This window comes from Cololabis saira, chromosome 24, assembly GCF_033807715.1.
Source record: "Cololabis saira isolate AMF1-May2022 chromosome 24, fColSai1.1, whole genome shotgun sequence".
Lineage (NCBI taxonomy): Eukaryota > Metazoa > Chordata > Actinopteri > Beloniformes > Belonidae > Cololabis > Cololabis saira.
In genome coordinates this window covers 22,912,960-22,936,449 of record NC_084610.1, presented here as the reverse complement: position 1 = coordinate 22,936,449, position 23,490 = coordinate 22,912,960, and the positions used below count along the sequence as shown (strand labels likewise).

Sequence of the window (23,490 nt, the reverse complement as noted above, 5' to 3'; positions counted from 1 at the left end):
GTTGTCTTCATTCTAAGGCTGATACAAGACTTTTCATTTTTTGCAGCTCCAGACATATTTGTTTTTTGTGTTTTTGGTCCAATATGGCTCTAAAACATTTTGGGTTGCCGACCCCTTGACTAGAGTGTTACGGCCGCTGCCCTTTTTGTTATGTTTTAATTTGTTTTCTCCCCCTGCCTCTGCCAAGCTGCACAGCTCCTCCCTCGTTGACCTGATTGGTGCGGCCTCCCGGCTCCTGGCAGTCCCTCCCTCCAATCACCTGGGTCCCTGATTGGTGCGCCGCGTCTGGGGCTGGCCAATCCCAGCCGTCCAATCAGGAGTGAATACCTGATAAACCCCTGCCAGTCTGTCAGTCCGGGCGGCTGATTGTGGGACAGCTCGCCTCTGTGTGTTGTGCAGAACTTGTGTTGTAAGAAAGCTAACCTTAGCTGGCAGCTACTGTGTGTTCCTTTGTGGTTGTTTCTTTTTGTTTGTTAAACCTGTGGAGTGTGGCCAGGGTTTAGTTTTGTGTTTTGTGACTGATTCCCCTAAATCGCCACACCTGATTCTATGTTTAATAAGTGTAGACAGCCTTTGTTTTCCTTTTGTTTTGAGTTGGTTTAGTTGTATCCCTTTTTAGCTCATAGAGAGTCCTCTTTTGGTTATGTTTGGTTTTTGATTTGAACAGCACCCACCGGCCCTCTTCCTTGGTTTGTTTTCTTCTTTTTTTTTATTAACCGGTGTTCCCGGTAATTTTGGTGACAATAAACTACCATACCCTATACCAACTGGGTTTTGTGTAGCTTCCCTTTTCCCTGCGAGCCGGGTTGTAACATAGAGCTTCACACTTCAGGTACAAATACACCACAAATGGTAGAATTTACAGACGAAAGGAGTTACACATCATTAACAAAACAGGAAAGGACTTTTTGGGCTGGTGGTAGCTCGCTACGATTCAGTTATACTGCAAGAACTATCATCACAAGACTTTTCTAGGCATGAAATAAAGTATGTAAGCATGAGATACAAGTTCAAGTTGACTTTATTAGTACCCTTAGGTAAATTTGTTTTGCAGTAGATGGGAGAAGGCATATCACATAATCTTTACCGACATTAGTTTGACACAAATACAGAGAACAGATTTAAGACAGACATGGCAGGTTTCACAATGTTCACTAACAGGATAAAAGTAGATGTTGCCCATAAGGCAAAGCACAATAAATAGAGGTAAAACCAAGGATAGGGTTTCTAATAAATAAAAATAAATAAGTTAAAAACAGGATAGACCTCAACAATAAATAAAATGCGTTAAGATTTGTACATTGAGCACATTGAGTCCATGCTCGTCGTGTGAAATGTGTCATCACCAGAAAAATAACACCAGAAAAATAACTTATTTGACAATTTTCACCTGTTTCAAGTACATTTTCACTTGAAATAAGTAGGAAAATCTGTCAGTGGAACAAGATTTATCTTCTTATTCCAAGCAAAAAAAATCTTCTTCCACTGGCAGATTTTTCTATTTATATCAAGTGAAAATCTACTTGAAACAGGTGAAAATTGTTGTTTTTTTAAGTGTAATGAGATTTTTTTTAGTAAAATGAAGCATTTCAACTAGAAATAAGACAAATATTCTTGTTAAGATTTTGAGTTTTTGCAGTGATCCATTTTACTTATCCTGTGAAGGACAGAGTCATATTGATAAGTTCAGAAAAGTGTTTTTTATTGTTGTGTTTTGATGTATTTGATGTAAGCCCAGTGGATATTTAAAGCTTACAGAAGGCTGCATTTAACTGCTGCTATGTCATTCCTGCAGTATTTCTGCAGGTGTTTTGGTCACTGCTATTATTTGTAATATATTATATTATTTGTAATCAGCACAAATTATCATCATACCATCCCCCCTGATTTTTTTTTTACAACTCGAATAACAGTTAGATAGATATCCAGTAAAGTCGCCCATTGTGACGACTGCCCCGATAGCAGCTACAGTAGATACAGTAATAAACGCCCAGCTCGCTGCAGCTCTGTGGGCTGCAGGGAGAGATGAAGCCATTACTGCTACTTGCTTCATCTTGTTCTGGCTGCAGTTCTGGTTCATGATCAGTTCTCTGGATTCTTCATCATCGTGAGCGTGGAGGTTTCATGCAGCTGCTAGGCTTCCTGGGCTTAGTACTTCTCAGGGATTGGTTTATTACCACGATGCTTCCTAAGCTCCAATCCTGAATGAGGAAGAGGGGGAAATCAGAAGTTAATTAGTCACAGGCTTATTTTCTATATTTTGTTAAAGTGGAGGAAAACTGTGTCATGGTAAGCTTGGTTATATATTTTAAAGAAGTCAAAATATGTCATGTTTTTTCTCTTCCGGCTCTCGGCGAAGGCGGACGCTTTTCTGCTCCTCTCCCTTCTCTATCTGCCCTGCTACTGCTTTTGTCCTGTCTTGTCTTCAGAGCCTCTCTTTTTCACTCCTCCGAAATTCTACAATCATGGAATTGATTAACTGGTCTCTCAGCACAATTGAGCAAAGTTTTGCGATGAGAAGTCAGGGGGTAAGAGAGCCCTCTTGCCCCGATGGGACATTTTTTGCTGGATACACAATGGATTCCTGGAAACATTGGAAGCCGTTGTTTTTGGCGATCCTGTCTGTCGAGGACGTTGAAGATGCCTTCATAATTGGATTTCTTCTAATTGAAGTGGGGGGATTCCTAGTATATCGACAAACGTGTAAGTCGTCGAAAGCTGTTCTGGCTCTTTCTGAGCTACCCGACGTTGCTAAAGGGATAAGCACGGTGACCAACACTCAGACTTTAACGTTGGGAGAGCAAAACCGCAAGCTGGATGCGATTTCTGAACAGAATCGCAGCCTGGCGGCGGTCTTTGAGCTCATTGGCAAGATGGATAAGACCTTGGAGAAGTTGGAAACTCGGCTTGGCGGAAATTGATCACAAATTCGTCTGTTTGGAGTCGCCATTGATGAACCAGAGACTTAAGGCAGACGGAAAATGACTGAGTCTGTCTATTGTTTGCAATATAATTGTTGATTCTATAATCTGGCCTTGACAGAGCGGTTTGGCCGACCGCTCCAGTCACAATCTCCCTGGTGGAATGTAAACAAGTGGCTCTGCCCCCACTAACCCTCCCCTCTCCCAGGAACATCTGTGGACCTGTTTTCAGAACTGTACCGAGCCGCTTGATAACATCAAGGACATTGGCTGAGGAGCAGCTCTGGGGCAAAGTTCATGGACTTACCACTCACACACACACTTGCTGATAACCACACCTCCCTCAGTCTCAACGCCTTCCTGGCTATAAGTCTTGTGATGATGATGTGAAATTTGTCATGTTGCTTTCTGTCTTCAGGTGTTTTTTTGCACTTTCTCACTCTCTCATATATATATATATATATATATATATATATATATATATATATATATATATTTTTTTTTTTAATAAAATAAATCTATATGATATATTAAAAAATATATATATATTTTTTTTATAAAATAAATATATATTATAAAATATATTATATATATTATATATATAAAAAAAAAAATGTGACTCTGATGAAGGCGAAAGGTATCACCGAAACATGTCAGGTAATTATAAAAAACCTAAAAATGTTTTGTCGGACAAAAAGAATTAGAAAATTAAATTGAAGCAGAAATAGTTTGATACGAGAGTGGCTGCAAAAGCCCCACCAAACATCTAAATCGACAAAAGATTACTGCACCTGAGGCTCTGCTGCCAACAAGAGGCCTCTTTACTGGAAATATGACACTATCCCCCCCAGGAGCAGATAAACCATGAAGGTGAGCTTATACCTGTCATTTATGTGTAAAACTTGTAGAAACTGGGGTGTTAATATCGCTTTTAACCCCAATCATAAATGTATTTAGGTTTTAAAAAAGGTACCTGCATGTTGTGAAAATAACATCCATATCATTCTTAAACCCTGTTGTGTCTGATGGTGCCCAGCGATGTTTGTGTGAATAAATCTGAACATTCAGAGTTCTTACGTTGCCTGGGGGTGGTTAGATACCCCGGAGTCTGGAAGGTCCTGCTGGTGGCGGGACCCTCGCCCTCCGCCGTGATGGCTCTGACCTCCAGACGGTAAACGCTGGCAGGATGGAGGCCGGACACCTCCAGGACCTCACCGCTCTAAGAGAGGAGGAAGCAGTTAGTCCAGACAGACGTACAAACAAACATGGGGTTGAGTGAAAAGTCCCATTTAACTTATAACCTGCTTCTTGAGCTGCAACAGAAATGGGAGACTGACTTTAAATTGAACTAAAAAGTGAAGAAAAGAAGGAAAAATCCAGTAGATATAGTGTAAAACCGATAACACTGTGCTCTTCCATAAAATGTGCTGTACTTTGGGATGGGAATTGATACGATTTTTACGATTCCAATTTCATTTTCGATTCTGCTTAATCACTGCGTTTCCATGCATCAATAACCCTTTTAAACCCCGAATATTGGCAATAACCCGAATTTGCACGGCCATGTAAACACCAATAACCCCTTTGAATAACCCGAATTTGCTCATATTCGGGTTTTTAAAAACCCTGAACCCAAAAAAATACTTGAAATTTCAAAATTGCAACTCTAGAGGGTCATTGGTCATAATAATAATTAAAGCTGCAAGCAGCGATGAACGGGCCCTCGCACGCTTGTGCACATTCAGGCTGCAGTGGAAGCTTGTATGACTTGCATGTAGATTCTTCAGGCCTGGACATTTAGCGGATGACACCACTCACGACTCTCTATGTCAAACCATTCAAGTTATGGCAGAAAATAGGAACTATCAGATATTGATCAATCAGAAGAAGGGGCGGGGCTAATTTGCACCAATTATGTTCAAGGACTCAAAACCGAGTCCGATGACACCACCCACGACTCTTTATGTCAAACCATTCAAAAGTTATTGCAGACAGTAGGAACTATCAAATATGGACCAATCAGATGAAGGGGGGGGCGCGCTTTTTGGCATCTATCGTCGCCACGGTACCGCTTTTGAATGAGAAAAGTAATGCGCGTCGTCGCAGGATGGAGATGCACATTTTGATGTATAACACACCTGGGTGCACGTTACGGTTCGGGCCGTATTAACTGACGAAGGAATGGCATAAATTGCGCCAAAATTACACGATTAATTCAAAATGGCCGAATTCCTGTTTGGTTTGGGCCATGGCGCCAAGAGACTTTTCTTTAAGTTGCGACATGATACAGGTCCATCCATCCATCATCTATAACCGCTTTATCCTTTTGCAGGGTCACGGAGGGGAGCCTATCCAAGCTATTTTCCAGCGAGAGGCAGGGGTTACAGCACTGGCCCAGACCTGGACAGGTCTGATACATACATCACAGATACATAACCAGACACACTCACACTCAAACCTACGGGCAATTTAGAATCATCAATTAACCTAGCATGCTTGTTTTTGGACTGTGGGAGGAAGCCCACAGATTTGCAAGTGGAACGAGTTGTGAACCAGCACCAGCAGTGGTCCAGAACCAGCTCTGGAACCGGTTTGGGGGAAAAGGGTTAATTGTGGGGTTGGAGCTGAAGAGGCCATGATACGCCATCGTTCGGAGGAGAAATGAAGTGGTGGAGGAGTGTAAAGGAAAGCAGTGCTGAGCAGCTGGAGTTATCAGACAAGAGCGCCGTAACATTCTTCTCCCAAAGATCCAGCAACTGGTCTCTCCACTCTCATTTTCTATTGTGAATAAAAAGTGGGTTTATGTTTTTGCCTTTAGAACGACCTCGACTCTTTGCATAGACGGTAGATTAAACGATTAAACATTCAGCTCTTTTCCTGCCCCTTTGCCTCAGGCAGGATAGACGGCTGTTGAGTGGTGCTCTCAAGTATTGAACGATTATTTGTTCCCATTAGTGGGGGACAAACATTTGTGATTTAATTAGTTGATGAGCCTGTCTGAGGGGCGTGGTGACTAAAGTCCTCCTGGAGCAGCTGATTGGAGTTGCAGTGTGATGGCAGTGATTGTGTCGTTTCTTCCACATTCGGTGCTACACAAACAGTGTTGGGACTAACTTTATTTAGGCCCCGTTTCCACGTAGCAAAAACGGTGGTGTTTTCATGCGTTTTGGCCGTTCGTTTACACGAAAACGAAGCTCAAAGTCTCCAAAAACCATCATTTCTGAAAACTCCGGCCAAAGTGGAGATTTGCAAAAACTCTGTCTTCACGTTTGCTTGTAAACGGAGAGAAACGGACATTTAGGCTTCAGAACGTCACATTATGAGACAGAAGCGTCACCAGCGTCATGTGTGTGACCTGTGTTTACAATTTGTTTGGCCACCGTCAATATTTTTTTATATTTTACTTGTTTTATATTCTCTCTCTAACTTCTCTGTCACTCCAAACGAAAGACTCTCATTCATCTTGGAAGTAACTGGAAGTTACTCGTGTCATTTGTTGACGTTTTTTTCCAGGATTCTGATTGGCTAGCATGATTTTATCTTCCCGTTACACTGCCCCCTGCAGGTTTGGCTGCTCATAGCACCTTAACAGCGTATTTATGCGGGTTTGTGTAAATGATGGTGTAACAATCTCGTGCTACTGGGGGTCAACCGACAGGGAAAGAGGACACAGGGTTTCGTGAAGAAATTCTCAATCTTTATTTACACAGAGTACACTCCGCCGCTCTGTGTCATCCCTCTGAGCAGAACCCCTTTGCTGGTGTTCAGCCGCTCTTTAAGTAGCCAGGCAGGGTGGAGAGATTGATTGGGCACAGTTGTGCCCAATCAGCTAAGTGGCTGCTATCCCGCAGACCACGCCCAATCCTCCACCCTGCCACAGATGGTATTTTTCAAAATGTAGAGGGGGAAATATCCTTTTTTGTACCGTATTGGCCCGAATATAAGACTGATTATAAGACGACCCCCTCTTTTTCAAGACTCATGTTTGAAAAAATACTTTTTGAACACCAGCTTCAATTTTTATACAGAAAATAATTACAGTACATCTGAAACAAATGATTATAACAATATATTCGAGAGAAAAAGCCTGTTATTTAGCCTCATTCAAATCCTCATTTTGAAGTTTGCATCATAACTTCTCCTCAGCTACCGGTTAACCTGCCGATCTTCCACCCACTTTTCTCGTTTCTCCATCTTCTGTTATCTTTTCTCTTATTTTCTTCTCTTTTCTTTCTTAGCACTATTTTTTATTTTTATTGTTCGTGACAGGGGTTCCTGGGGAGTTGAGTTCAGCATTCGCTTTAAAGATATCTGGCGCCATCTAGCGTTGTGAATGGGTATAATGTCTAGACCGAATGTAAGACAACCCCCACTTTTTCAGTCTTATTTCAATGCAAAAAACATAGTCTTATATTCAGGCCAATACGGTAAATACTCTGCTATGTGTAAATGTGGTTGTGGCAGGGTGGAGAGTGGCAGGGAAGCAGCCACTCAGCTGATTGGGCACACCTGTGCCCAATCAACCTCTCCACCCTGCCTGGCTACATAAAGAGCGGCTGCACACCAGCAATGGGTCGCTGCTGGGAGGAAGGACAGAGCTGCTGTGTGCTGGTTCACGTGTGTCTTGGTGAAATAAAACATTTTCTGCACGAAACCCTGTGTCCTCTGTCCTTTCGGTTGACCCCAAGTAGCAAGCCATTGCTACAGTGGCCTTAATGTCGCCTCTTTCCCTGCAGAATACTGATGATCATACTACCATATTACCTCAACTCTGCAGCTGACCTCTTTCTCTTACATGATGGTGTATAAGAGTGTTGCATTAAGGAAATAAAATTGTCTTCATAAAGTATCAATGCATAGTTCTGCTGGAAAAGATATATATATATATCTCTGTTCGTGATGAAGGCTAATATGTTCTCTTATTTTTTTTCAAGGTTACATTCTCAGTTGCGAGTTCATAGACGCTGCTTGCAGTGGATGTTACATCACGCGTGGGCCGTAGTTAACGTTCACCATTTAACCCAATTCACTCCCCCACCGGTTGATGTCGTATATTGGCAGCCGGCCTAAAAACCTCATCTGTTTCTTAATGTGATGGCAGCAGTTCAGACTCATACGATGCTGAAAGCGAGACGCGGTATTGAACTGATACATATTTATGACTAGACCCGACCTAGTAGCGTTCAGAAATCATTATGGGAAAGCAGCAGGGTGCTCATTATCTCCTATCAGCTCAACAGGGAGACCGGGCTTGTTCACACTCTGTTTCTGTGTGTGTGTGTGTGTGTGTGTGTGTGTGTGTGTGTGTGTGTGTGTGTGTGTGTGTGTGTGTGTGTGTGTGTGTGTGTGTGTGTGTGTGGCCAGATATGTATGTGTGGGGACATATTTTAATGGCATATAGGAGCAGTCATACAAGACTTAAAAACTAAAATCATTCACTACCGGATAACATTCAGAAATGATTCATTGGGAGGGAAGGGGGTTAGAATTTAAGGGGAAACCTAAACTTCAAATCTTTATTTGTGCATGCAACAACAATAAGTTTTTGTATATCAGTTTCTGGAATTAAACTGTGGAATGATTTGAATTTGGAGTTAAAAGAATGTACAAACATAAAACAATTTAAAAATAAATATAAAGAAATGGTTTACTTGTTCTGCTATTTTGTCATGTTGTCTTTGTATGTTTACTTAGATATATGTATTATATTTATATCATAGTTATATTATATTTAAGATAGAGCTTAAATCTTGTATTAAACAGGTTATTTTTGTAAAAATAATATATATTTATACAATTTAGTGTATAGTATGAAAAATAAATACAGACATATAATTCATGTTTAGTTGTGGAAAGGGGGTGGGATTAAATACGTTTATAGTTCCTCCCCGTCCTTTTCGAACATGTAACTTGAAATATGTGTTTTGATGTTGTTTTTTTTGTTTATGTGGTGGAATGCCAACCTGGATTTGGTTTCTTCTCTTTTTTCTTCTTTTTTTTTACATGTTCGAAATAAACGACCGAATGACCGAACGACCGACCGGACGGACGGACGAACGAACGAACGAACGAACGAACGAACGAACGAACGAACGAACAGCGTTGTAGTTGAGTTGAAGTGGTGTGATCTCCAGTCAAAAGCAATATAGCTGTACATTAGTGAGTAATTTCAAACACGGACCAATTGATGGAAGGGTTAGGGGACTAAAGTTGCTCTCGTCAACGAAAATTATGACTAAATATCGTCGTCAACGAAGCTTTATCACCTGAGGAAAACGAGACGCAATGAAAATGCTGGTCATGTGACGATAACGATAATTAAATATATAATGCAATATCGTAGAGGAATAAAAACCAGACTAAAATGTAGATTACAAAATAAAATCTCTGCTGAAATGTGTCTTCATTTTCGTTGACCAAAACGAGACGAAATGTTCTACTAAAGATCCTTAATGTCCATGTCTTTTCACGTGGAAAACAAAACCCAATGTGTCGTGGAAAAAGAAAAAGATGGGGAGAAATGCGGAAAAATAAATAAGTTGTAAACTCAAATTAGAGTCTTACGGAAGAGTATTAGGGCACTGTGTTGAATTGTGCTATATAAATAAACTTGCCTTGCCTTGCACGAAAAAAGTCGAATTGTTGAGAAAAAAGTTGAAATGTCGAGAAAAAAGTCAAAATGTCGAGGTTAATGTTGAAATACAATTTCGAGAAAAAAGTCAAAATTTCGCCTTTCTTCTCAACATTTCAACTTTATTCACGAAATTTCTACTTTTTTCTCAAAATTTTACTTCAACATTAATCTCGACATTTCAACTTTTTTCTCAACATTTCAATTTTTTTCTCGAAGTGCATAATGGAAAAAAAATCTTCCTCCTCTAAAATATTGTTTCTATTTTTCTCCTGCCTGGCCCTAATACTCTTCCGTAGTCTTCTGTATCTGGAATTAATGTATTCTTGAGTCTAGAAGGTAACAATAATATAATAATAATAAGATAACCTTGTTTGAATTGTTAAATGGGTTTAGATAAATACAATCTTTGACTGAAACTAGACTAAAATGGACAATTCAGACTAAAATAAGACTAAAATGCTAAGACTTTTAGTCGACTGAAACTTGACACGACTAAAAGGAGAATGAACGTGAATAAAACTAATAAAAACTAAAATGATAGCCTTCAATATAACACCACCAGCTTGAATAAATCAGGAGGGGGTGGGGTGAGTTTACTGACCGGGGGCAGGACCTGGGACTGGGAGATCAGGCCGTGCTGCAGCTTCTTCTTCAGCTTCCTGGTCGGTACGATTTCCATCCAGGTCGCCTGGTAACCGATCAGCTCGTGACGGCGGCGGGTCGCAGACAAGTCCCAGCTAAACACGGCCGACACGTTGCTGCTGCCGTGGAGCCGGAACGACGCTGTGAGATTGGCCGCTTTCATCGGGAGGATCTGAGGGGACGCGGCTGAAAGAAACACAACTGGTGGGTCCAAGGACGAGCTTTTATGGAGGTAGATTTGTTTCTTAATTATTCAATCAAAAAAAGATTGTTTCAATCACAAAATATATTTTCAATCAAAAAAATGATTTCAATCAAAGAAAGAAAGTGTTTGAATGTAGATTTTTTTTTTTGTGCAATTTTTTTTTGCACAAACCAGCATTAACAAACAAGACCATTTTGGACAAAGTGGGGGGGCTGTAGACAAAAGTTGAAAGAGCCATATTGGACCAAAAACACAAAAAACAAATATGTCTGGAGCCGCAAAAAGTTAAAAGTCTTGTATCAGCCTTAGAATGAAGACAACACATGCTGCATGTATCTATATTAGTTATAACTGGGGGAAGATTTTTTTTTTTTATGATGCACTTCGAGAAAAAAGTCGAAATGTTGAGAAAAAAGTCAAAATGTTGAGGAAATAGTCAAAATTTCGAGAAAAAAGTGGAAATGTCAAGATTAATGTTGAAGTACAATCTTGAGAAAAAAGTCGAAATGTTGAGAAAAAAGTCGAAATGTAGAGGAAATTGTCAAAATTTCATGAAAAAAGTCGAAATGTAAAGAAAAAGTCGAAATGTTGAGAAAAAGTGGAAATGTTGTTAAAAAAGTCAACATTCGAGAAAAAGTCAAAATTTCGAGAAAAAAGTCGAAGTGTTGAGAAAAAAATCGAAATGTCAAGATTAAAAAGGAAAGGAAAAATGAAGAAAAAAAGAGGAAAAAAAGAAGAAAAAAGACAAAAAGGAAAAAAGAAGAAAAAAAAAGAAAAGAGTAAAAAAGGAAAAAAGAGAAGAAAAAAAAGAAAAAAAGAAGAAAAAAAGGAAAAAAGAAAAAAAAGAAGACAGGAAAAAAAGGTCAAACATTTTTGAAAAAGCTCCAGGAGCCACTAGGGCGGCGCTAAAGAGCTGCATGCGGCTCTAGAGCCGCGGGTTGCCGACCCCTGGTGTAGACACTTGTCACTCAAACATGTCTGATCCTCTGGGCTGACCAATGGGGAAGCATCCGCCCACTGTGGGATGTTTGTGTCAAAATGATTCAATAAAAAAAAGGCTTCAAAACTTTTTCCACTTAAAAAAAAATCACTTCAAATTGAAAAAAATATTTTTCTATCCAAAAAAGTGTTCAAATGCAATTTTTTGGGTCTCAAATATTTTTTTGCAAACACTTTTTTTATTGAAATTTTGCACCAAGCCAGGCCTGGCGATAAATTTGTTATAATGGTTTGCATTAATGGGCGTGGCCTAATGGCTCAACAGCGCCCCCTAGAAAACTTTGTGCCTCAAGCCCCAAAATACGGTTTGACGTACATGCACGAAAATCGGTACACACCTGTATCATGTCGCAACTTAAAGAAAAGTCTCTTGGCGCCATGGCCGAAACCCAACAGGAAGTCGGATTAATTTTGAATTAATCGTGAAATTTTGGCGCAATTTATGCCATTTCTTCGGCCGTTTCTTCGCCCGAACCGTAACGTGCACCCAGGTGTGTTATACATCAAAATATGCGTCTTCAGGAGGAGACCTGAGCTCAGTGCAGGGCCCTCCTGGGGTTGGTAGAGGATGGCAATGCCCAGGACTGTCAGTAGGTAGGAGCACGGGGTGGTAAAAAATGGGAAAAAAACCGGGATAAAAATATTTAAAAAAAAAAAAAAAAAAAAAAAAATATGCGTCTTCATCCTGCAACGATGCACATTACTTTTCTCAGTCAGAAGCGTTACCGTGGTGACGATAGACACCAAAAAGCGCGCCCCCCCTTTACCTCACTGGTCCATTTTTGATAGTTCCTACTTTCTGCCATAACTTTTGAATGGTTTGATATAGAGAGTCGTGGGTAGTGTCAAATATCCAGGACTTAAGAATCTACATCAAGTCATACAAGCTTCCACTGCAGCTTGAACGTGCACAAGGGTGGAGGGCCCGTTACATCGCTAGTTGCAGCATTAATTTTTCTTGCTTTTCAGCATATCCATCTCTTTTCCCCATCACAAGGTGAATGGAGAGAGTGTTTTTTTACTGCTCTCTGCAGTCTCTCACCTGCGTCTCTGGGACAGGTGATGGGTTTGGGGCTCTTGGCCTGGATCGTGGCACAGGACGGAGTGAGAAAGCTGACGCTTTCTGCCGGGAGACGAGTCTTCTTGCTGACCGGCTGCCAGAGCACTTTATACTTACAGGAGAAGAGCAAACCCTGCAGGCTGACAAAGTTCTCCTAGAATGGACACAGACAGACAGACAAACGGACAGCAACTATGAATCCAGGTTAGTCTCTCTCCACTAAAAGCAAGACAGTCAAGAAGTAATCAAGTCTTTTTTCGTGTAACGTAACCTAAGCTAAAATACAGAACCACCTTTACTGCTGCTGGAGTAAAGAGTGTTACCATGGTTACCAGGGAGGGGACACTTTGCAGTGGTTTTACAGCGGCTTTAATCTGTTGTGTACCTAAATATTGTACTTTTTTGGTTTTTCTCGCATTGATTTTTCCATTTTTCTTGGGCTAAGCAGGTAAAGAAGTAAAACATTTGGGCTACAGCATCTACCACTTATCGATGTGTCATCGATACTTGATAGATAACGTGTCATTGGAAGAAATTACCCGTGTTGCAGCCTTTTCCCTGCGCTTCGTCCGGTTTTGCCCACAATACTCTGGTTTCCACTGGACTATGTAGAATTCAAGTGAAGGATCTAAAAAAGAGATATTAAAAACGTGGAGTCAAAACTTAAAGAAATTCATGGTGAATCCTACAACCCTGCGCTTGACTGGTCATGTGACTACGGTAATCCTGAGGACACCGTTGATGCACCAAATCAAAAACCTGTTGCTGTAATTTAAGGCTGTGATTACCTCAGCCCCGCTAGTGTCTTACTGTACACCTGAAAAGATATTATACAATGTAAGAAAGAAACCTGGAACCTTCCAGAACATTTGGGGGCCATTTATGGATATTCTGCCTTCTCTGGACTTAGTTGACCAACTGAGATTCCTGGACCAAATCCATCTTTACTCTGTACTACACGGATAATATTATTAGATCTTCATTAGTATTGCAGTATGTAGATTTATAGGTACATTTGTGTGTGGATGTGTAGGTATAGACTGTGTAGGTATATCAGGGGTCGGTAACCCACGGCTCTAGAGCCGCATGCGGCTCTTTAGCGCCGCCCTAGTGGCTCCTGGAGCTTTAAAAAAAATGTTTGACCATTTTTTCCTGTCTTCTTTTTTTTCTTTTTTTCTTCTTTTTTTCTTCTCTTTTTTCCTTTTTTCCTCTTTTTTTCTTTTTTTTCTTTTTTTTTTCCTTTTTGTCTTTTTTTTCTTTTTTTTCCTCTTTTTTTCTTCATTTTTCCTTTCCTTTTTAATCTTGACATTTCGATTTTTTTTCTCAACATTTAGACTTTTTTCTCGAAATTTTGACTTTTTTCTCGAATGTTGACTTTTTTAGCAACATTTCGACTTTTTCTCTTTTTTTCCTTTTTTTCTTCTTTTTTTTCTTTTTTCCTTTTTTCTCTTTTTTTCCTTTTTTCTCTTTTTTTCTTCTTTTTTTCCTTTTTTTCTCTTTTTTTCTTCCTTTTTCCTTTCCTTTTTTAACCTCAACATTTCGACTTTTTTCTCGAAATTTTGACTCTTTTCTCGACATTTCGACTTTTTTCTCGACATTTCGACTTTTTCTCAAGATTGTACTTCAACATTAATCTTGACATTTCGACTTCTTTCTTGAAATTTCGACTTTTTTCCAGAAATTTCAACTTTTTTCCCAGAAATTTTGACTTTTTCTCAACATTTCTACTTTTTTCCTCGTCATTTTTTTTCGACATTGTACTTCAACATTAATCTCGACATTTCGACTTTTTCTCAACATTTCGACTTTTTCTCAAGATTGTACTTCAACATTAATCTTGACATTTCGACTTCTTTCTTGAAATTTCGACTTTTTTCCAGAAATTTCAACTTTTTTCCCAGAAATTTTGACTTTTTCTCAACATTTCTACTTTTTTCTCGACATTTCGACTTTTTTCCTCGTCATTTTTTTTCGAGATTGTACTTCAACATTAATCTCGACATTTCGACTTTTTCTCGACATTTTGACTTTTTTCTCAATATTTCGCCTTTCGCCATTTGCCTTCATTCTAAGGCTGATACAAGACTTTTCATTATTTGCGGCTCCAGACATATTTGTTTTTTTGTCTTATTGGTCCAATACGGCTCTTTCAACTTTTTGGGTTGCCGAACCCTGAGGTATATGAATGAAAGGTAATAGAAAGGTGGGTGGGGGGTGGAATGGGAAGTGTTAAATTCATGTTTTATAGTGGGTTTTCTGGGTGTGTGAATAATCCTCCATGCATCTGACATGTTTGTGACCTATTATTTTTAATAAGTGCCTTCTACATTATTTGACTGAAGTCATTGTTATCCTGTTGTGTTTAGAATTATTTTATTATTTGTCTTTTTCCTTCTTTCTTTTTCCTTGGAAGCATATGCAGGCATGTGTTCTCATATGCACATGCAATCTTTTATTTGTTTATTTTTTATTTCCTATTTTGTTGATTGTACTTACCGTATTTTCTGGACTATAAGCCGCTACTTTTTTCACAGGTTTTCAACCATGCAGCTTATACAAAGGTGCAGCTATTCTGTGGATTTTTCTTCCACCGCTTGGGGCGCTCTAACTGGAATTAGAATCAAAACTAAGACAAAATAAATGCAAAGAAGAATACGCTACTTCTTCTTTAGCAGATAGAAGTAGGTAGAAGCAGATTTCAAACAGATAAATAGATAAATAAATACCGGTTATTTTCTCTTGGTTCTGTCCCGTTTTAATCAGCAAAGTTGCTGCCGTGTTAAAAGACACTGTTAGGAAAGATCTATTTAGGTACAAACATGTACATCATTTACAGTTCAAAATCCTTCTGTAAATGTAGTAAATATCTAAGCTAACAACATAAATATCTGCGCCTTGCATATCTTTTTTTTAAATAGAGGCTTGTATGCAGGTGCAGCTTATAGTCCAGAAAATACTATTTGTTTTTCTTTGTATTTGCTTTTTCTTAAATTATAAAACAGGTATTCTTTGCAAAACTATTATCATGTATTACTTGATGCACAAACATGCTGTAATGAGAAATAATGTTAATCTCTGAATGTAAAACACCGGATCCTGCAGTGTGGGAGTGAGGGGGGCAGGGTAACGGCCCCTTTTGGGCGGGGGAGAGGTTTGTCCGTCAAGACTCCTCTCCCTGGCCCTGCTCCTTCTCAACCTTTCCCCGACCCTGCACCTCAACCTGGGACTTGCTGATTGGGCCGGAGCTTCGGGAGCTGCATGCTGACCTGCGGTCCCCACCCCTGGTCATCCCGTTGCTGCTTCCACCTGCCTGCTGTGCTGTTGCCGTCCCTGACCCACCACTCTGGCCTTCGGCAGGAGGGTCCCCCCTTATGATCCAGATCCTGCTCAAGGTTTCTTCCCTCCTAAAGGGGAGTTTTTCTTGCCACTGTTTGGCTTAAAGGCTTTTCTCCCACTAGGGGAGTTTTTACCTGCCATTGTTTATGTAATAATTGCTTGGGGGTTTATGTTCATGTTCTGGGTCTCTGGAAAGCGTCTAGAGACAACTTTTGTTGTATTAAACGCTATATAAATAAGACAAATAAGTCAGTTGAGCAGCACCTACTCCGCTACAGACTTTACCAGACGGTGGATTGATGTGTGTACTGTAGGTTTGACATGCAGTGTAGTTAATTTTACCCTAATGCTCTCAGTGTTTCTGCTTCCAACTCTGGTGTCCTTGCCAGGAGGAAGAACTCAAGCCGTCTTGGAACTAAAGCCTTTCACGTCTCGTCAGTCTGTCTAACGTAAAGTGGCACTTGGGCTGTTAGTGATGAGGGAAGTGATGAGGGAAGTGATGAGGGAAGTGCGAGTCAGACAAAGTGTTTGATTAGATGATTCAGATAAAATCATCAACTACAGGCTTCAACTTTCTTTCATAAAACTTGGGATTCATTAGATGTCCTGTATTCATTACAGCTTGTAAATATTATTGTGTAACTGCACATCAGAGTTGACATACTTCCAGTTTCCACCCATGATGCAACACTGCCATCCAGGGGTGGAGCAGGGTCCCAGCCCAGCGAAGCATTCTAGATGGGCCTTGTGTCCTAAACATCTCCCTTAAAACATAATTGCTAAAAAAAAAAGAAGCCTAATGCAAACTTTAAGATATAGGTATCAAGCTGGAGATAAAAATCAAATAATTTATTCATTAAAGAGTTTATTTCATCGTTTTGAGCAGAATCTCCTGCGGATGTTCTAAATCTGTGTTGCCAGGTTGGGCAGGTTTCAGCCCAATTGGGCTGAAAAATATATATTTGGGCTGCTTTTCCTGGTTTTTACTAAATATTTAAGAGAAATGATTAACAAAAAAGTTTCCATTAAGTAAAAAAGTAGAAAGTCACTGATGATATATTTTTCATAACTTCATAACGCATTTCTTATACTTTCGAGTGCTAAGTACAAACTCACCTTTGACCCATTCAGTAAATACTGAAACTTGAATATTCCGCCGGCTCTTTAAGCAGAAACTCCTCCAGTTTTACTTCAGATTTGAGGAGATGAACAACTTTTGCTTTAAGCACTTGCATTCTCTGTTTAGAGTCTGATTTTTTTCCATCTTTATTAAAAGTTACAGCTTATTTTTGAATTGAAGGTCAAAAATCCCAAAACTTTCCATGAGATGATTATTATTCACTATTGTCCCTGAGGTTTAGTTTGTGAAAACAAATGCATTGTCTTAGCTCAGGGGTCGGCAACCCAAACTGTTGAAAGAGCCATATTGGACCAAAAACACCACAAATATGTCTGGAGCCGTATGTTTCTATATTAGTTATAACTGGGGGAAGATTTTTTTTTTCATTATGCACTTCGAGAAAAAAGTCGAAATGTTGAGAAAAAAGTCGAAATGTTGAGAAAAAAGTCAAAATTTTGAAAAAAAAGTCAGAATGTCGAGATTAATGTTGAAGTAAATCTTGAGAAAAAAGTCGAAATGTCAAGAAAAAAGTCAAAATTTTGAGAAAAAAGTCAGAATGTCAAGATTAATGTTGAAGTAAATCTTGAGAAAAAAGTCAAAATGTCGAAAAAAGTCAAAATTTTGAGAAAAAAGTTGAAATGTCGAAAAAAGTCAAAATTTTGAGAAAAAAGTTGAAATGTCGAGATTAAAAAGGAAAGGAAAAAGGAAGAAAAAAAGAAGAAAAAAAAAGAAAAAGAGGAAAAAAGGGAAAAAAAGAAGAAAAAAAGTCAAATATTTTTGAAAAAGAAAAAAAAGAAGTAAAAAAGGAAAAAAGAAAAAGGAAAAAAAGAGAAAAGGAAAAAAACAGAGAAAAAGAAAAAAAGAAGAAAAAAAGTCAAACATTTTTGAAAAAGAAAAAAAACAAGAAAAAAAGGAAAAAACAAGAAAAAAGGAAAAGAAAAAAAGAGAAAAAAAGAGAAAAAAATATTTGAAAAAGCTCCAGGAGCCACTAGGGCGGCGCTAAAGAGCCGCATGCGGCTCTAGAGCCGCGGGTTGCCGACCCCCGTTTTAGCTGAATGTTTTATTGTGCTTGATTTCCTTCTGTGCATACTGTACCTTTGCTGCTCTGCCAGTAAACGTGGACTCGGAGCTGTCCGTCGTGGTAGAACGGCGTTCCCACATCCAGACTGTCACTGGCAGGATTTCTGGGAGCAGAGCTGGTGCCTTCAAAACAGAGACAGAAATCACTATAAAACTATACAACAAACCCTCAAAGTGTGCATTCAGTTGTCTCTGGTTTCTCCAAATAGATTGCCAAAATTAATTACAGATTTTCATTAAATAGTAACTATTAGGGGTGGGAGGATACGGGTAACTCATGATTCAATGCTGTGGCGATATGTGGCCCACGATAAGGATGATATCGGACGGACACTGGCTGATTTATGGTTCCGCGTTGCACCAACGCAGAGCTTACGGCGGAGGATACGCGGGGACGCAAACGTACGGGCGCGTCGCCGCGTAACCTACGCCGTCAATTTAATGCGGAACCATAAATCAGGCTTAACGCGCGCGCACTTGTCAGTTTTGTCATCGTCTTTTCAACTGAGCATGCAAACACATAAACTGAGGGTGCAATGCATGCTTATGCACCCTCGTAGAACCGGGCCTGAATCAGAGCCCTGGGCTTTGACAAGGCCACTCTATGACGTTTACATCATATCTCCTGATACATCTGTCCAGCATTTTGCTGTAAGCGTTTTTATACATGAAGGCAATTCTCCGTCTCAAGCTGAATTCTCTAAAGATTTTCCTCAATAATCTGCCTGTGGGGCACCATCCCTTATTTATGTCTTTATGTTTAACAGCATCCATGTATTGCTAATTTTCAGACATCTCCTTCCAATCTCTAGTATCAGTGGAGTCGTGCAGTTTCCAGCTTGACTACAAAAGTCTGACAGATTCTAACAGTCACAAGCTCTTCTGGTTCTAGTGTGGTTTTTTTATTTTTATTGGTTGAATTGCTGGAGCCTGGGATGTAGATAAAGCAAACTCCTGCTGCTCATCTTTATTCTCTTTAATAACATCTCTGACTCATTCCTCCACTCAACCTTTATCTATATATAGGCTGATATGGCACATTTTAACAGCCTAAGCTGATCAAAGTGCTTCACAGCATTAAAGGGGACCTATTATGAAAACCAGGTTTTTTCTTGCTTTAACATTTATAAAGTGGTCTCCCCTCAGACTGCCAACTCAGAGAAGGAGGAAAGCAACCAAATTCTGCAGTGTCTGTACAGCCGCCTGGATGATCCTTCCAGTGTCATGTGACTTTTACGAGCCGTTCAGGATCAGCTCCTGTCGTTACGTAACGACGGGAGCAGATTTCCATAGGTCTTCCTCCGCTGCTGAAACCACGCCCACAACTAACTCTGCCGGTCAGAGCGTCCGCCATTGTTCAGAAGCGGTGGCTGTTTCCACAATGAGGGACAGTAAAAATTAGGTTTTGCATCAACACAGGGTCGGCGCCAGAGCAAATATTCAGAGGGGGCACGAGGGGGGGCACAAAATCAGTCGTGTAGAACAGCATTTTAAGGAAAAAAGTGCATTCTCACTACTTTCCTATTAATAATCTGTCTAAAACAGCCTTTCTCAACCTTTTTTCAGTCATGACACCTTTCAAAAGTGAATAAAATCTCACGACACCCCAGATTAAAATATAATTAAAAACCTCTCTGCATCGCTCTGACTGTAAATGCATAAGTCCCGTTTATTTTGTATCAATAACTTGAACACGGTAACTGCAGCAGAGTAGAAGTCATCGTTCACTGTTGTGCTTGGTTGCCACGCTGATGGACAGAAACTATGGGGATTTTTAAAAGAAAGACTGCCTAAAGAGACTTTTCCAGCCGGCTTCACGCCGGCCGTTCAAAGCGAAGCATGATTTATGGTTCTGCGTTAAATCGACGCAGAGGCTACGCCGTAACGTACGTGGCGAAGCGCACCGTACGTGCGAGGAAATTGGGACTGGCACAGCTGATTTAGCGGAGCTCTTTAATGCAGAAACAGAGGATGAGACTCCGATGGGTTTGATTAATGTAAAAACTGAAATAAAGTACAATCAAACAAAGTTTTGCTCCCGCTCTATTTTTAAATACGCACACTTGTGTGCTTGTGTGTGTGTTCTGCGGTACGTGTGTGTGTGCGTGTGTGCGTGCGTGCGTGCGTGCGTGCGTGCGTGCGTGCGTGCGTGCGTGCGTGCGTGCGTGCGTGCGTGCGTGCGTGCGTGCGTGTCCGGACCAATGAGCATACATCCCCACATGTGACGCAAATATAACAACATTTTTTAAATTTTTTTTTGTAAATGTATTTTTTAAATGTAATTTACGAAGGATGATTTCACGTTCAATAAGATAAGTAATCAATAAAATACAAAGTTTGGCACAAAGGCTTGGCCTGCTTGTGGGCGAGTGGAGGGGGGCACAATAACTCATTAGGGGGGGCATGGCCACCGGATGACCCCCATGACGCCGACCCTGCATCAAAACTTACCCTCATAAAAGGATCAGTTCCAACAGTACGGACCGGACCGGTGAGGAGCCCCGGGCCCCGGTGGCTCCAGTGTTCCCTAATGGAGTGTGAGGTAACACCGGAGCTCTATTAATAATACATTTTTCTTCTGTCTATGGTTTTAGATCTTCCAAGCACCTGAAGCTTCAACGACACCTTAAGACGCACGGCTCTTCCTTGAGCCAGCAATAGTGCATAAATGTTATTTATATACAACTTATGTTATTTTATTTTTTTTAACAATAAAGTTGCCTTTTGTGAAAATTCAGTGTTGTGATTTCTTTACAGTTAACATGATTCATTTGTCTTGTAACATAAGAAATGAAATGAGGAATCAGAGTAAATAACTGGTGTACCTGTTTAGAATTCAATTAAATATTCCTGTGTGAATTAGTGTGAAGACGAGGTAACCCGTTCCCCCCTCAGGGAACTAAAGGCTGATTTATGGTTCTGCGTTACACCAACACAGAGCCTACGGCGTAGGGTACGCGTCGATTTAACGCAGAACCGTAATTCAGGCTTTAAGATCTGTTTAAACCGTGTAACTGAATGCGAACGTCCGACTATCGCGTCGAGCTGCGTGACATCGGACGCTCTCTGTCCACACTGAAACCGTCCAGTTAGGACACCCCAATACAAAAAAAATAAAGCAATGGAATTTATTTTGTCGCCGAAGCTTCTCGCATGGGAGACGCTTTGTGTACGCAGCCGGCTCTTCCCCCCCGGAGAGGCTTTGTTCGCTCCCCTGCTACACGTCATTCAAGCAGCCAATCAGCACAGATGTCCAATCAGAGCCCTGGGCTTTGACAAGGCCACTCTATGATCTTACATCACATCTCCTGATACATCTGTCCAACATTTTGCTGTAAGCGTTTTTATACATGATGGCAATTCTCCGTCTCAAGCTGAATTCTCTAAAGATTTTCCTCACAAATCTGCCTGTGTGGCAACATCCCTCATTTCTGTCTTTATGTTTATCTTTAACAGCATCCATGTATTGCTCATTTTCAGACATCTCCTTCCAATCTTTAGTATCAGTGGAGTCGTGCAGTTTCCAGCTTGACTACAAAAGTCTGACAGATTCTGACAGTCACAAGCTCTTCTGGATCTAGTGGGGTTTTTTTATTTTTATTGGTTGAATTGCTGGAGCCTTGGGTGTAGATAAAGCAAACTCCTGCTGCTCATCTTTATTCTCTTTAATAACATCTCTGACTCATTCCTCAACTCAACCTTTATCTATATATAGGCTGATATGGCACATTTCAACAGCCTAAGCTGATCAAAGTGCTTCACAGCATTAAAACAAAAGCTTAATACAACACAATTATATATATATATATATATATATATATATATATATATATATATATATATATATATATATATATATATATATATATATATACATATATATATATATATATATATATATATATACATATATACGGTCCCGGCACAGTTCATCCATGTGAGCGCCCCGAACGCGTGGCGCTCGAACTCAAACGTCTTTGTCCGGGGGGCTGATAAGAGGGGGGAGGCCAGGAAGGCGTTTGGATATGGGGAGAGGGGGGTGTGTCGGTGTATATGTGAGAGTCTGTGACACGATAAATCCGAGAACCTTTCGCCCAGTGTGCAGCCAAGCGTCCTTGATGTTATCGGGCAGCGGTACAGTTCTGGGAGGTGGATCCGCAGGTGTTTATAAGAGAGGGGGGAGGGTTGAGTTGGGTGCAGAGCGTCATGTTTACATTCCTCCAGGGAGATTGTGACGAAGAGGCTTGCCAGCCGCTCCATCAAGGCCAAATCAAATCAACAATTTGCAGGCAGCTCAGTAATTTTCCGTCTGCTTTCCAGTCTTCTGGTTCCTCAATAAACTCCGATCAGACGAATTTGTGATCAGTCCCCGCCAAGCCGGGTGCCCAGCTTCTCCAAGGTGTTCTCCATCTAGCTCAAAGACCCCTGCTAGCCTACGATTCTGTTCAAGAATCGCATCCAGCTTGCGGCCCTGCTCACCCAACGTTACAGTCTGAGTGCGGAGCCCCGTGCTCAATCCTTCAGCAGCTTCGGGCAGCTCAGAGAGGGCCAGAACGGCCCCCGCAGCCTTCCGCGATTGTCGATAGGCCAGGAAGATCCCCACTCCAAATAGAAGAAATCCTGCTATCATAAATCCAATTATGAAGGCGTCCTCAATATCCTCGACAGATAAAATTTTGAGACACATCGGCCGCCAGTTCCTGTACGCGTCCATCGTGTAACCAGCAAAAAATGTCCCGTCGGGGCAGGAGGGCTCCCTAACCCCCTGGCTTCTCGTTGCAAAAATTTGGTCAATGGTACTGAGGGACCAGTTAATCAGTTCCATGATTGTAGAGTTTCGGAGGAGTGAAAAGGAGAGACTCTGAAGACGAGACAGGACAAAAGCAGCAGCAGGGCAGATAAGGAGGGAGAGGAGCAGAAAAGCGTCCGCCTTCACTGAGAGCCGGAAGAAGAAAGATATATACGTAGACGCCGCATCGAGTGGTTTTGCCCGCTGCTGTGACATATTTTAACTATTTTTCAGATTTTTTCAATTATTTTATTGTCTGAAAAATGGTTCAAATGTTATTTTGTTATTTGAAAATTTTTTAATTTGTTTTGTTGATATATTTTTCTTATTTTTGTGAGGGGGGATATATACTGTATTGTTTTTCGGCACTACCTTGTTCTCTATAGCTGATATAACATGAATTACTCCTATGTGGGATCAATAAAGTTCTTATTTTTGCCATCTGAGAAAATTAAATATATCATATTTGGTGCCTAACTGTTTCCCAAGTATATTAGTGCGTGTGTGAATGAATAAATTAGACGTAAAACGTATATTTCTTTGTAGAAAGGCGCTTTATGAAAATAAGTCCATTTACTTGTATTAGTTTACAGAGCAGTCTTGAACATCCAATATGGCGGCGACGTTGACGTACGGCTCAGCACTCGATGGGGCGTCTACGTGTATATGTCTATGGTCCACACTAACCCGATTTTTAACAGAGT

General features: G+C 40.4%; 1 protein-coding gene across 1 annotated transcript in view; it reads right to left on the bottom strand.

The window, feature by feature from the left end:
* Positions 1-1,924: 1,924 nt before the first annotated feature.
* anos1a (anosmin 1a) overlaps positions 1,925-23,490 on the bottom strand; it is a 50,629-nt gene continuing 29,063 nt past the window's right edge. Inside the window, exons 9-14 of the mRNA XM_061716036.1 lie at positions 18,013-18,120; positions 13,001-13,089; positions 12,444-12,615; positions 10,157-10,383; positions 3,999-4,140; positions 1,925-2,201 (exon numbers count right to left, since the gene is read on the bottom strand). Of these exons, the coding sequence (XP_061572020.1) occupies positions 2,149-2,201; positions 3,999-4,140; positions 10,157-10,383; positions 12,444-12,615; positions 13,001-13,089; positions 18,013-18,120 (791 nt within the window). The 3' untranslated portion in view covers positions 1,925-2,148. The remainder of the gene's footprint in view (positions 2,202-3,998; positions 4,141-10,156; positions 10,384-12,443; positions 12,616-13,000; positions 13,090-18,012; positions 18,121-23,490) is intronic.